Consider the following 14,156-nt stretch of genomic DNA (forward strand, 5'->3'; position numbering starts at 1 on the left):
GGCTGCTGGGCATGGTGGTGCATCCTTGTAATCCCAGCATTTGGGAGGCTGAGACCAGAGGATCGTGGTTCACAGATAACTTCAGTTACTTACTGAGGCCCTCTGCAACTCGGTGAGACCCTGTTTCAAAATAAAAGAATAAAAAATAGGGCTGGGGGTGTAGCTCACAGGTAATGCCTCTGGGTTCCATCCTCAGTACTGAAAAAAAGAAGAAGAAGAAGAAGAAGAAGAAGAAGAAGAAGGAGAAGGAGAAGGAGAAGGAGAAGGAGAAGGAGAAGGAGAAGAAGAAGAAGAAGAAGAAGAAGAAGAAGAAGAAGAAGAAGAAGAAGAAGAAGAAGAAGCGGTGCTTGATGCCCAGGTAACCAGCCCTGCAGTGGCAAGAATGGATTTGGAGGAGGCAAGAGAGTTTAAAGAGCAGTTTTCTCAGGGCGCTGCTGTGGTATCTTGGGGTCTTGCTCATGAAGGCAAATATTATTGCACTTCTTGCTGCAACAGTACAGAAATAGACTGGGATTGGTATGAATGTGAAGGTTTTCAGCACATACTTTATCAACAAGCAGAAGCCCTAAAGAACCTCAGAGTGAGCCCTGAATTAAAGAGTGAAGCTTTACATAATTTTTGGAAGCACTACCTTCAGAAGAGCAGACATACTATAAAAATCCAGTTTATACCAGTGGAAGGAAAGCTAAGGTTTTGGAAGATAACCTAAGTCACGCAGACTGGGCTAGTGAGCCTGTGCTGCTCAGTGACCACTGTCTTTGTTTTGTGAAGGGTGGAGCAGGGTTTCAGTCTGTCATCCAAACTCAAGTGCATCTTCCTGTCACCAAAGCATTGCAATCAAAATCTGATCTGTTTGTTCTGGATTTCTTGATGGAGTCAAATACTCAGCACAGCTGAAGGAGGGAATTGGAAAGATGACTGTGCCAAGGACACTTGCTTTCTGCTATCTGTCATTACTTTGGCGGAGAGAAACAATTACCCTTTCATATCTTGTAAGATTTATTGAAGAAGACCATATTCCTTACATAAATGCTTTTCAGCATTTTTCAGAAGAGATAAAATTATATGGGCGTGGTGGGAATCTTTGTTGTTGAGTCTTGGCCTGACTATGAGGATAAAAACATGATTGAAGTTGCCACAGTTTTAGATTTGCCTTGTTTTTCAGATATAACTGAAGACTGCTATATCTTCATCCCAACATCTCGTGTATGAAATACTTAATGGAAGTCGATTTCCTGATTAAGTGCATGGCCTAACCTGCAAAGTGCTAAAAATTACAAGAATAGGAGAAGTGGATTTTCTGATATTTGATCCAATGGCCGAAATGGCAAAAACTGTCAAATATGACGTTCAAGACATCCAAGCTGTAGCTGTCACTGTAGTAGTACTGAAACTGCTCTTTTTATTGGATGACAATTTAGAATGGTCTTTGTCTGATCTTGCTGAATTATATAATGAAGACAATGAAGAAGACAGGCCATGGTTTGATTTCAGAAAGTGACTCCAAGTTATAAAGAAAGCTTCTGATGAAAAGAAACAAAAATGGGAGGAGACAGGAGCAAAATACCTTTGGAAAAGGGAGAAGCCACTTTACCACTCACACATCGACAGACCAGTAGTATGTAAAAGAAGAGAATTGGTGGTAAAGCTACAAAAACAATGTGGTACACTGGTCAATTCAATACCAGCGACTGAGAAGAAAAGCCCTTCAAGTTTTCAATTCAGCTGGACTGAAGAAGACACTGATAGAACTCGTTCCCGTGGACATAGCCTCCACAGAGTCAGGATAAAGAAAGGCCAGTCACTGATAACCAAGAATATGTTATACTGCCTTAGTACCCAGAAATTCTGTAAGAGGTTCATGATGCTTTTAGAACTCAAAAAATATAAGGCATGATGAAATCTCCAGTTTTGCCTGAAGATGTAGTCTCTTCAAGTTTTTTTTAAAGTCACATAGGTAGTTATTTTTTTAAAGTGTAAACCTGGGGCCTCAATCATGCTAAGTGACCATACCCTATACCACTGAGCTGCACACTCAGCACCAGAAGATTATAAACTAATAGTCAAGAAACTCAGAATTCTACATTGAGTCTTATGTAAGAGTTTTAGAAAAGCTGGTAAAAATCAAGATGGTGTCATCAATTGCACACACTATTCCCACTAGCAAAATTCATCTACAGTGAAATCAACCAGCAGCAGAAATGTCAGAGGATGCTGACCAGAAGAGACACTGTGTTCTTCCGTAAGTGGTATTTATTGTTCATTTTTCTGGATAACATACATTATGCCCTTTATCTCTTAGTGATTCTTTAAGTATTTTCTAATGATACTCTGCTGGACTGATCTGATAGCTTTGTGCTTTTCAAAGGGGCTCAAGGGTGGCTGTTCTTAGATTTAATACCACAGTGAGGCATCAAGAGACTTTGATACATTTAGAGATGAAACAACTGAGACTGTCTTCTCCACACCACTCATGGCTTCTGTAAGTTTCAGTAATGCCATTACTTTTATGCACCAAGACTGTAAAATCCATCTTTCCTGTTTTAGACCACAGCCTGGAAACACTGTGTGCAAAAAAGTCTCCATATAAAAAACACAAGCTGGGCACAGTGGCGCATGTCTGTAATCCCTATACTTGGGAGGCTGAGACAGGAGGATGGCAGGTTCAAGGACAGCCTCAGCAAGTAGTGGGACTCATCAACCTAGCAAGATTATGTTTCCAAATAAGACATAAAATCTGGCTAGGGGCGTTAAGTTCAAAGGTAGAGCGCCTCTGGGTTCAAGCCCCAGTACCACAGTGAATTAACGAATAAATAAATGAATAAATAAATAAAATAAATCGCAAAGATCATGACTAGAGCCCCTCAGCCCCTCACTTGGAGCCTGCAAACTCTGCCTTTAAGTGTTTCTGTCCAGCTTAGTCTTTGAATTTCCAAGCTCCTACTCATCAAAAGTAAAGTAGGAGGGGCCTGAGAGGCGCCCTGCTGATGAACGCCTTGACAACAAACACAAGTGATAGACACAGAAGAGCCGGCATCAGCATCCCGGGGATGCAGATGCAGCATCACTAAGAAGGTCAGATGGTGTCTGCTTGAACACAGTGTGTCCCCAAGTGCTGTGTGCTCTCTTTGGGTTTGTTTTCTTACCTATGTTTTCTGTATTTTCTAACATTTCTATAATAAAATGGACAACTAATAATAAAAAATAGAAATTATGAAAGCGAAGAACAGATTGGCTATAGTGTTTAGGTTCCTTATATTATTGTAACTATGGACAGCCACAGAAAGGCTTCAATTGATGGAGTTCCTAGGTTCTTAGCATTGATCTTTTCCCTATCTCTGTCCTTGTGTTCAGTGTCTCAACCAATCGTACAGAAACGTGTTTTGAGATATTTTCAGCTTATATATGACAGAACATTTTCCCCCTCTTATAACTGATGCATAAGGAGGGTAGATTTTATAAAAGGTATTTTTGTTTTGCTGAGCTTCAGTCTTTATCATTCCAAATGTCAACACTTTTCTGAATGACACAACTTACTGTTTATCACATATAGGATTAAATCATTATTTTACTTTTATATATCCTTTTATTTTATATATTACTTTTATTTTATCCTTTTTGTGGTGTGGTGCTAGGGATTGAACCCAGAGTTACCTTTGAGCTATATACCAGCTCTTTTTATTTTGAAACAGGGTCTCACTAAGTTGCTGAGGGGCTGATTGTAAAGCTACAATCCTCCTGTCTCAGTTTCCCAATTACTGACTGGCTATGATTACATATTCTTTCTTTTCAACTAAGTGTTGAGAGCAAGGACCATATCTTCTATATTTTCCTCCCATAGGTCTTAGTTATGTTTATATAAAGTTAGGGGACATCAGTGGTTCTCAAAAGTGTGATCTTAGATTCTGTGGGGGTAACCAAGACCCTTTTGAGGCATCCATGAGGTCAACATTATTTTTAAAACAATGCTTTTATTTGCCTTCCTCACTCTCAGTCCCTCATGAGTATATGATGGAATTTTCCAGATGCTACATGATATGTGATGAGATCATTGCTGTGATGGCTAAGGGAATATGCACTTGTATACTCTTACATCTAAAAGTTCCTCAATTTTAATTTCTTAATATTGTCAGCAGCAAAAGCTCTTTGTGGTTCACTAAAATTTTAAAGAGTGTAAAATTGTCTTGAGACCAAAAAGTTTTTAAAACTGCGAGTGTAGGTATTTATATATTGAACTCAAATGAAATCAGACTGATCTTATCAAGCATTTTTCTGAGTTTGGAGTGAAGTCTATAATTCTTTGCTGTTGTTTTCTGTATCAGTCAAGGTCCGATCTGATACAAAACCCACAAGAGACAAAGACCACAGTTATGTGAACAGGGAAAGTTTAATATAAAGAATTATTAGCTATTACCAGGATTGGAATAACAAGAAATGGGTTGGTACCAAGCAAAGAGAACTCCAAAGAATACTAGTGCTATGGTCTGAATGTTTATGTTCCCCTGAAATTCATATACTGAAATTCTAGCTTTTAAAAGAAAATTAAGAAAAGAAAAAAGAAATGCTAGTTCCCTAAAGTAATGGTATTTGGGATAGGGCTCTAGGGAAGAATTGAGGTCATGAAAGCTCTGCCCTTATTAAAGGGATTAGTATTCTTAAAAAAGAGGCCTGCAGAAGCTATTCACTTCTTCCACAATGTAAGGAAACAGGGAAAAATTGTCTAACTATGAATCAGGAAATGGGTCAAATTTCCCTGCAAATAAAAATTACTCAATATAACATATTTGTTCAGAGCTTTTTCTCTGCCCAAATTTCTTGCTAGTAATCGTAGAAAAGATTCTCTAACAATTGTTAATTAATAGTATTTTTCAAGATTAAAAATAACAGAAGAAGCTGGGCATGGTGGCTCATGCTTGTAATCCCAGGATTCCGGAGGCAGAGACTCAAGGATCTCAGTTCAAGGACAGCCTCAGCTACTTGGTGAGGCCATTCGCAACTCAGTGAGATCTTGTTTCAAAAAATATAAAAAATAGGACTGGGGGTGTAGCTCAGAGGTAGAATGCCCCTGGGTTCCATCCCCAGTACCACACACAAAAAGAGAGAAGAATACGAAGTTATAGTTTCAGTGAATAGCAATCACTAGTATAATAAGGAATATTTTTATCCTAATATATTTTACCTCTAAAATTTGGTGCTGTATGTGTCATCTTTTTTTTTTAAAAAAATATGCTTTTTGTTATTTATAGGACCTGGATTCCAAATTGCAGATCTCTCTCACATTTCTTTTGGAGCCCTTGCTTGGTTTGGCTAAAGGTCCTTCAAAGGCCCACATGTGAAAGGCCCAGCCTCCTCTCTTGGTGCTATTGGGAGATGATAGCTTTTGCAGTGCATTTCACAATTAAGTGAAGCTGAGTGGCCCTTGTCTGTATCTCAGAACTTTCGACAGCGTCCATTATTCAAGCAAGCCTCTTATTTGGAGGTTGAATAAGAACTTCTGTGCTTTTCTTCTCAAGATCTTCAGGCTGGCTTTCCACAGACAAAACAGAAGTTCAAGGCATTTTTTTCCCTTTTCTTTTATAAGTAATTCAGGAGAAAACCAACTTTTATTCAGTAACAACAAACCAGGTACATTCTTGCCTCCCGACATTAGTGCCAACCATTCCCTTGGCCTTATGCTAGTTTGCTTTAGCTGTCTGTGTAGATCTCTCTCTTCCTCGGTTACTTCCTCCTTGAGGCCTTCCTGGCCACCTTTTCTAAATTGCATTCTTTCCTGCTACTGTTTAGCATATATTTACTTTTTCTTCTTTACCAGTTTTCACCATTCAACATTACTAACTAGGTACTTATTTATCTTACTATGTTTCTCTATACAGAAGGAGGGCAGGACTTTTTTGTCTATTAAACCCCCGGAGCACAGAAATGTATATGTTTTCTTTATGATAAACCCCCTATTTCTTCTTCTTCTTCTTCTTCTTCTTCTTCTTCTTCTTCTTCTTCTTCTTCTTCTTCTTCTTCTTCTCCTTCTCCTTCTCCTTCTCCTTCTCCTTCTTCTTCTTCTCCTCCTTCTCCTCCTTCTTCTCCTTCTTCTCCTTCTTCTCCTTCTTCTCCTTCTTCTTCTTCTTCTTCTTCTTCCTCTTCTTCTTCTTCTTCTTCTTCTTCTTCTCCTCCTCCTCCTCCTCCTCCTCCTCCTCCTCCTCCTCCTCCTCCTCTTCTTCCTCCTCCTTCTTTTTCTTTTGGTGGTACTGGGGTTCCTGGAAGCCCTTCTATATCCGGGCTACACTCCCAGACCCATTTTTTTTTAAATTTTTTATTGGAAACAGAGTCTCCTAAGCCAGTGCAGCTAGCTTCGAACCTGCGCGATTCTCCTGTCTCCGCCTCCCAAGCACGGGGATTACAAGCGTGCGCCACCACGCCCGGTGTTAAACCCCCTATTTCTAAAATAGTATGTGGCATATTTAAATGCCCAGTAAATATTTGTTGACTGACTTACACTGGAATGAGGTCTGGCTTTGTGGGGGGGGGGGTCATGGAGGACTAGGTTAGAATGCAGACTGTTTGGTTCAGGGTAATTCCCTTTGCCCCTTAAAACCTCAGTTTCCTTACCTCTAAAATGAAATAACTACCTGATAAGGTAGTTTTAAGGGCTTAATGAGATAATGTAGGCTAAGCATATGATCCTAATGAAATCACATATAATTAACTGGTAGTCTTCTCCTTTTCAAATTGAGAAAGATCTTGGAGATTTATTTTCTGATGTTATTACTCCTTTTCTATAGACCTTCCTTCCGAGTGTGTCAGTCAGGGTTCCAAAAGGAAATCCTTCGGAAGGTAGATTTAAATTGAGGTCAGTCGAGGAGGATTTAATTACACATGATCAGTAGAGGAGCACTGAGGTAGAGAGGAGCACTGAGGTAGAGAGGAGCACTGAGGTAGAGAGGAACACTGAGGTAGAGAGGAGCACTGAGGTAGAGAGGAGCACTGAGGTAGAGAGGAACACTGAGGTAGAGAGGAGCACTGAGGTAGAGAGGAGCACTGAGGTAGAGAGGAGCACTGAGGTAGAAAGGAACACTGAGGTAGAGAAGGAACCCAGGAACAGCAGATGAGTTGTGATCCCTAGGCTGCAAAGGGGAAGGAAGGAGAATTGGGTAGGTTTTCCTGACAGGAGCAGTGACTCCCCGGAACACAGTCCTAGGTGACCTTACAGGAAGGAAGGGCGCCAGGGGAATAAATAAACAGTGGCTTCACACTCCTTTCTTTCCCTGACGACCTCCTTCGGGGGCTCCTGTCAGACCCAGCCCTATGTCAGTGGGCTGGGGAACCCAATGGTGCCAGTGACTCAAGTTGGCCATTGGTGCAGAGAGCAGGTAGGGAGGGACGGAGAGTGTATCTGAGGAAGCAAAGGGAGGCTATCCAGCCTAGCGCCTGCACTGGCTATGTGAGGGACTGAGACAGTATAGATATGGCTTGGCTCTTAGTTGCTCACAGTTGGGTTGGGATGCCCAGTCAATAAACAGAACGTCAACACAGTGCGCTAAGTGTCGCAGACAAGCCAGCACAGAGCACTGTGGACCATAGAAGACAGGCATCTCTTTCACAACCTAAAGGCAGAAGGTAGTAAGTATGCTGTTGATAGTTTGGCTGGGAAAACTTTCTGGAGCTTAAGAGTGGTAAGACAACAAGAAGCCTATTTTAAAGTACGATACTTTTGTATGTTTGTATGTATGTATGTATGTATGTATGTATGTATGTATTTTGCGGGTCTGAGGATGGTACCCAGAGACATTTGACCTTCAAGCTACATCCCCTGCTCTATTTTTTAAATTCCTTATTTTGAGACAGGGTCTGAGTTGCAGAGAGCCTTACTAAGTAGCTGAGGCTGTCTGCAAACCACGATCCTCTAGTTTCAGCCTCCTGAATGCTGGGATTATAAGCGTGCGCCACCATGCCCGGCTTACTTTTGTTTTTAAATGAAAGAACTTCTCAAGATGTTTTTCTTTTCTTTTTCTTTTCTTGTGGTATTGGAGGTTGAACCCAGAGCCATTCTACCTCCAAGCTACATCCCTAGCCCTATTTTTATTTATTATTTTGAAACAGCATCTTGCTAAATTGCTAAAGCTGAAATTGAACTGTCAATCCTCCTGTCTCAGCCTCCCAACTACTGGGATTTTAGGTGTGTGCCACCAGGCCTGGCTGAGATGTTTTCCTGATGAAATAGAAAGAGAGGGGAGTATGGATGGAGTGAGGATGAGAGTGAGCAGTAGGATAGGATAATTTCAAAGGTCCTTTCCAGCTTGATCATTTTAATGACTTACTTGTTTTGTTTATTCTGTTGCTTCTGAATAGATTCTAGATCTTCAGTAAATGTGAAAGAGCATACAATTTGTTGGGCATGGTGGTGCACACTTGTAATCCCAGTACTTGGGAGGCTGAGAAAGGAGGATAGTAGGCTCATGGACAACTTCAGCAACTTAGTGAGGCCCTCTGCAATTTAGTGAGACCTTGTTTCAAAATAAAGAATTAAAATGGGTGTAGCTCAGAAAAAAGAATATACAATGTTTTAATAATCTTGCTTATTCATAGAAGTTGACTTTGTTTCAACAATGAATGGTCTTAATAAATTTAACTAAGTTCAGGAAGGGATATAATGGCTCAGAAATGTCATATAAACTTATCACATAGTGGAACTTTAAATAATTCAAAAAGAAGAGTGAACTATACTTGTCTAAAGTGTTATATTATTGAACACTCTCTTCATATTCATTGTTCCAACCTCCAAGAAAACCCTTTATAATTGTGCATCTTGACAATTTCTAGCAATAACAATAAAACTCATACAGCAGCTGTACATGGTCATAAGAAAGATGCCTATAAATGTCAGGGTTGAGAGGTGTAATGCAAATGGTTTTTTGGGAGGGGTTTGAGGAGAGGACCTAGGAGGAAAGGAATCGGGCTGGAGACTTTCTTGAGTACTTTTCCAGGCACCATAATTTGTGATAGGTTTGCAGGTTACCCAACTGGACAGCCAGCAAAGGCCCCAGTGCACTGAGAGATCACTGCAGCAATTACTTTCTCTATAATTAGATATAATTACTGTGAAACGTAGTGAGGCGCTTGTCTAAAAAAAAAAAAATCAAACAAGAATTTCCAGTAGTAGGGATAGAGTCTCTGCTATATCTACAAAATGTCAAATGGCTGGGGGAAAACAGACCCATAATTATAAACAGAACTCGTGAGGGAAGCGTGGGCAGTCAGTTGTACTTCAAACGGCTTCCCAAGATGTTTGGGATGTATCGTTGAGAAATACAGAGAACTGAGTCAAATTACACTGAGGCGAGCACTGTGACCGCGGGTGAAGAGCGGAGCCAGAGGCCAGCTTGGCTCAGCGGCGGGAGCTCGGAGGCCGGCGGAGGCCACGCCCCAGGCTCCTCTGGCCCGCCCCCTCGCCTAGCTCTCTAGGCGCCGCAGCAGGCCCCGCCCTCCAGCCCCGCCTCCGCCCGCCTTCCCGGCCGTGGCCCTGGCCCCTTCCCTTCGTTCTCTAGGCGCCGCAGCAGGCCCCGCCCCTAGAGATGGCCACGCCCACCCCAACTCTTGGCCCCGCCCACTCCCTTGCCCGGCGGCTCCGCCCACCGTCCGCGGCGCCGGGTTCAGCCCACTCTCGGGGCGGCTGCGGGGCGGGGCCGGCCGGGAGGAGCCGCGCTCGGGGCTGGAGGGAGATCCGCCGTGGAGTTACGGGAAAGTTGGTCCGAGTTCCCGGAGTTTCCCTCCTTGGTTCCCCGGGCTTTACAGGCCGGCGCCCCAGCTCCTTTCCTCCCTCCGGCCTTCGCGCTCTGCCCGGCCCCTCTTTCTGTCCCCGGCCGCCATGGAGCCGCCGCCCGCGCCCAAGAGGTAAGGCCCGCGGGAGGAGGAGGGAAGGGCGCGGCGGGCGGGGGCGCCAGGCCGGCCCTGCGCCCGGCTCTCCCCCGGCCCAGCTCCGGAGGCCGCCGGGGCTCGCCGCGCCGCCCCCGAGGCCCGGGCCCACCCTGCGGCCCTGGCCGGCCGGCCTGGCGCGTGGACCGCGGGCGGCCGAGCGCGGGGCGGGGCGCTTGGCCCTCGTGCCAGCTCCCCGCCGCCTGGAGACCTGAAACGAGGAAATTGGTCGGCCTTCCACAACCACGCAGGCTCTTTTGTCAGCTGGTCTCTATAATTTGCCCTTTTATTTTTCGGGGGAAGGCGGGCCGTTTATTTACGGTTTAAGGAATGAAGTATTAATAGCTGCACAGGGTGTCAAACTTAACTGTGGCTGGGCTGCACTGACAGGTGCTCTTCTCCTGCGCACTCAAGTTCGAAAGAATTTATGGATGCAAGGCAGTGGGAATCTTAAATTAGAACCCCTCCCCCATGTAGTTTTGCTTGTAAAAATAGTGAGGCGTCGGTATGGTATATGTTGTTTATATTTAATCTTTTATAATATTGGAAGTGTATGTGTACAAACTACGATGTTTGGATTAATATTTGTAACGATATTTGGAAACTAAATGTTGTCCATTGATATAAGTTCATAATGCACATTGCTTATCCCTCCCCCCCAAATAAATCAACTAATTGATTAACCTCAACATTTCATTTTCAATTTGTAAAATAAGGGTAATAATCTCCGAGAGAGTGCTGTCGTGAAGATTAAAGAGTTCATGTGCTTTGATAGCTAGAAATCAAGGACATGGAATAATTAAAAAGGTAGAGACTTTGGGAGCTATTGTGAATTGTGTGACTAGATACCTGAGACTTGAGGCCTGGAAACCATCTGTTCACGTGAAAAAGGGAGATCCTTGAAAGGTTACCAAAAGGGACCTGCTATCAAAGCCCTGGAAACAAGTCATCAGATAGATTCTTTTCTAGCATTTTATAGGACTTCTGTTTTCTAGTGCTCACTGAACACCTAATTTTAATACTATAGAAGAAAATGAGGAACTTTGTTTTCATCTGTTTGAAGTGGGGATTGAATCCAGGGGCATTCCCCCTAGGAGCTTCACCTTAACCTTTTTTTTTGTTTTGGTTTGTAACAGTCTTGCAAGCTTTCTGAGAGTCTTGCAAGGTTGCTGAGGCTGGTCTTAAACCTGAGATCCTCCTTTCTCAGCCTCCCAAGTGCTGGGGTTATAGACGTGTCACCACAACTGACTCTTTTTTTTTTCTTTCTGCCTTGGAAGAACTCTGGTGGGTCACTTTTGAGGTAATGTAATAGGTCAATTTTAACAACTCTGTATTGAAGTAGAAGCTCTATCAAATAACTCTACTTAAGATATCAGAGTTTCATTATAGGTGTAGGAGAATCCCTGCCGTTTCGAAGACATTAGACAACCTGGAGGAGTGAGGGGAAGGTGTGGGTGGTAATTCCATGGTGGTTGCACATTTAACAGGCTTATTTTTAACTCTCTTTGAGACTTATTTTGATTCAGGAAGGCATTTCTTTTTAGTTTTTTTTTTTTTTTTTAAATAAAAGAGACAGGTCTAGCCATGTTGCCCAGCCTGGTCTTGAACTCCTGGGCTCAAGAGATCCTCTTGCCTCAGCCTGCCGAGTAGCAGGTGCACCCACTGCCCCTAGCTCAGGAAGGCATTTCTGAAGAGCAAAAGCTATATTACTCTCAATATTTGACTATCTCTTAAAATTTTTCATAGCACTTTCATATTCATATTTAATCCTCACAGCAACCTTGTGAGGATTAAACCTATGCAGTAATTCTACTTTTATAGATGAGAGCACTAAAAGTTTGACACATGGAAGGCTATGACAGGAATTATTGGCAATAAGTTTTTGTGTTGTCCCTATTGATCATAATCTAATAATAAGGTGTAGCTACAGTTTTTGAGGTCATATTGTTTGTCAGGAAATTTATACAGTAATGTGTTAATTAACAATGGGCCTTGTTCAGAGAAATTCATTACCAGGTGTTTGTTGTGCAAATATCACAGAATGTGCTTACACAGAGCTGTGTAGAAGGCTATGATGTCACTAGGCAATATAATTTTATACACTGGTATATGCGTGATTTATACACTGTGGTATATACTGTGATTAAATATTGTTACATTCTTAAGTACTAATCCTGGTTTTGTCACTTATGCTAATTCCAAATTTTAATTTTTTCATCTGTAAAATGTATTATGAGGATTAAATGAAGTCATATGTCAAGGGCTTAGTACAATGCTCCATAGGGGGTTCAATAATGTTAGTTGCTGACTTGTGTTTTCTTTATTAAATGAGGCTCAGAGAGATTAAATAACTTGGTCAAGCAAAGAAGGTGACAAAATTCTGGGTCTGATTGGCTATGAGGTTGTGTACTTGGTTATAAACAGTAATACCATTTTGAAACTTTCTTAGCATTTCATAACAGTGGTCATCTCTGTCGGTGATATCCTGGTCTCCTTTTCTTATTCTCAATTTCTGTAAGACTGCCGTTGGCATTTTTAATTTTTTCATGTAGGACTACTTTTTCATTATTTCATCTAGTTTGTCATTAGGTTCTACCACATTTTCCATAAATAGTCTATGAATTCCCCCTTCTCCTTTTCATTCCCAAGATTACTGTTCCATTCCTGGGCACCAGGACGCTCACATTGGAATCACAGCTGTGCCTTCTAACTGGTCACTTTAGTCCAGAGGTGTCCCCATTTTTTTTTAACAGTAGCAACATTATAACAGCAGAAGCACCTGTGTTGGTGTGACAGGACACCAGGACCTAGTTGCTATCCCTTATTCCTTTTCTCTTTTGCTGAACTACAGAGCCTTCTAGTGCGTCATTCCATGCAGAGTGCTTTAGTTTAGCCTGCACATGGCTTCTGATTTATTTACCTAAAACATCCCTTCAGTTATGCTACTCTTTTCTTTTAGATTGGGGATATACTTGTGTACTTAGTATCCAAGACCTCCACTACTTGCTTTCAGTCTTAACTTGTAGCCTTCTGTTTCTATTTTCCAAGGAGAATCTGTCCCTATAAAGTTTCCCTATTGTTTAGGTTGCAAGCCGTGTGTGTATTCCCAATTTTGCCTTTGTTCATGCTTTTCCTTTAGAAAAGCTTATTATATTTTTGCCTGTATTTCAAAGCCTGCTTCATAAAGTATCTTTGTGTGTGTGTGTGTGTGTGTGTGTGTGTGTGTGTGTGTGTGTGTGTTTATGGTACTGGGGATTGAACTCAGGGACATTCTACCTCTGAGCCACACCCCTAGACCTATTTTATTTTTATTTGAAAACAGGGTCACTAGGTTGATGAGCATCTCATTACTTGCTGAGGCTGTCCTTTTTAGCCTTCCCAAGTTCTGGAATTACAAGCATTTTCCCTTACGCCCTGCCATAAAATATCTTCTCTGAGTACTCTCTAGCCTGAGATATTACTGTGTATTCCTGATATGATATTTATTTGATTATATGCCATTTTCTTGTTCTTTTTAGACATGTAAAAGATAATGGATTTTAACTTATTTAATAAACCCTTGTGTATTAAATTCCAGCTTAAGCGGGGTGTGGTGGCACACGCTTGTAATCCCCATGCTTGGGAGGCTGAGACAGGAGGATCACACAGGTCTGAAGCCAGCCTCAGCTACTTAGTGAGACTGAGACCCTGTTTCCAAATAAAATATATAAAAAAATTAGGTCTGGGGGTATAGCTCAGAGGTAGAAAGCCTCTGGGTTCTACCCCCAGTACCACCAAAAAAAAAAAAAAAAAAAAAAAAAATTTCCAGTTTAAGAGATAAAACAATACATTTGGAGCCTCCTCCCCTTGTGTATCTCCTCAATTGTCTTTCCTTTTTAGCCTCCAGAGGGTGATCACTATCTTGCATTGGGTATATGTCCTTCCCATATATGTCTCTGTATTTTTAGTATGTTATTTATATACAGGTCAACATCTGTGTATATATTTATATACACATGTGTATAGTGTTGGACTTAGCTTTGTCACTGATTTTGAAATTTGCTTCTTTGGGTATCATTCTTTGGTCCTAGATAATCTGTAAGGCACCTCTTACCTTCACATTCATTGATTTGGTTTCCTAGCAAGGCTTGTGTAGAACATAGGTAGTAAATTAAGTCACCCCTGTCACTGACTTGAGGTGCCAGAATGGCTTTTAGATTCCCAGGTTTGTTTAACTGGTCTGTCGCAGAGGTCTTCAGAAGCACGAGAAC

The 14,156-nt window shown here is 41.9% G+C and overlaps 1 protein-coding gene and 1 pseudogene across 2 annotated transcripts in view; both read left to right on the forward strand.

Annotated features, from left to right (window-relative positions):
• Positions 1 to 382: 382 nt before the first annotated feature.
• On the forward strand, positions 383 to 1,897 carry LOC308262285 (TATA box-binding protein-associated factor RNA polymerase I subunit B-like; annotated as a pseudogene). Its single transcript has one exon. The product of its transcript is annotated as a TATA box-binding protein-associated factor RNA polymerase I subunit B-like (transcript).
• Positions 1,898 to 2,201: 304 nt separating this feature from the next.
• Positions 2,202 to 14,156, forward strand: part of STK3 (serine/threonine kinase 3) — a gene marked incomplete at both ends in the record, with an annotated part of 323,355 nt that continues 311,400 nt past the window's right edge. The window contains 5 exon segments of the mRNA XM_080694746.1: positions 2,202 to 2,242; positions 6,777 to 6,828; positions 9,565 to 9,706; positions 9,709 to 9,846; positions 9,849 to 9,885. Of these exon segments, the coding sequence (XP_080550872.1) occupies positions 2,202 to 2,242; positions 6,777 to 6,828; positions 9,565 to 9,706; positions 9,709 to 9,846; positions 9,849 to 9,885 (410 nt within the window).

Source organism: Muscardinus avellanarius, assembly GCF_963383645.1.
Source record: "Muscardinus avellanarius genome assembly, chromosome: 4".
NCBI lineage: Eukaryota > Metazoa > Chordata > Mammalia > Rodentia > Gliridae > Muscardinus > Muscardinus avellanarius.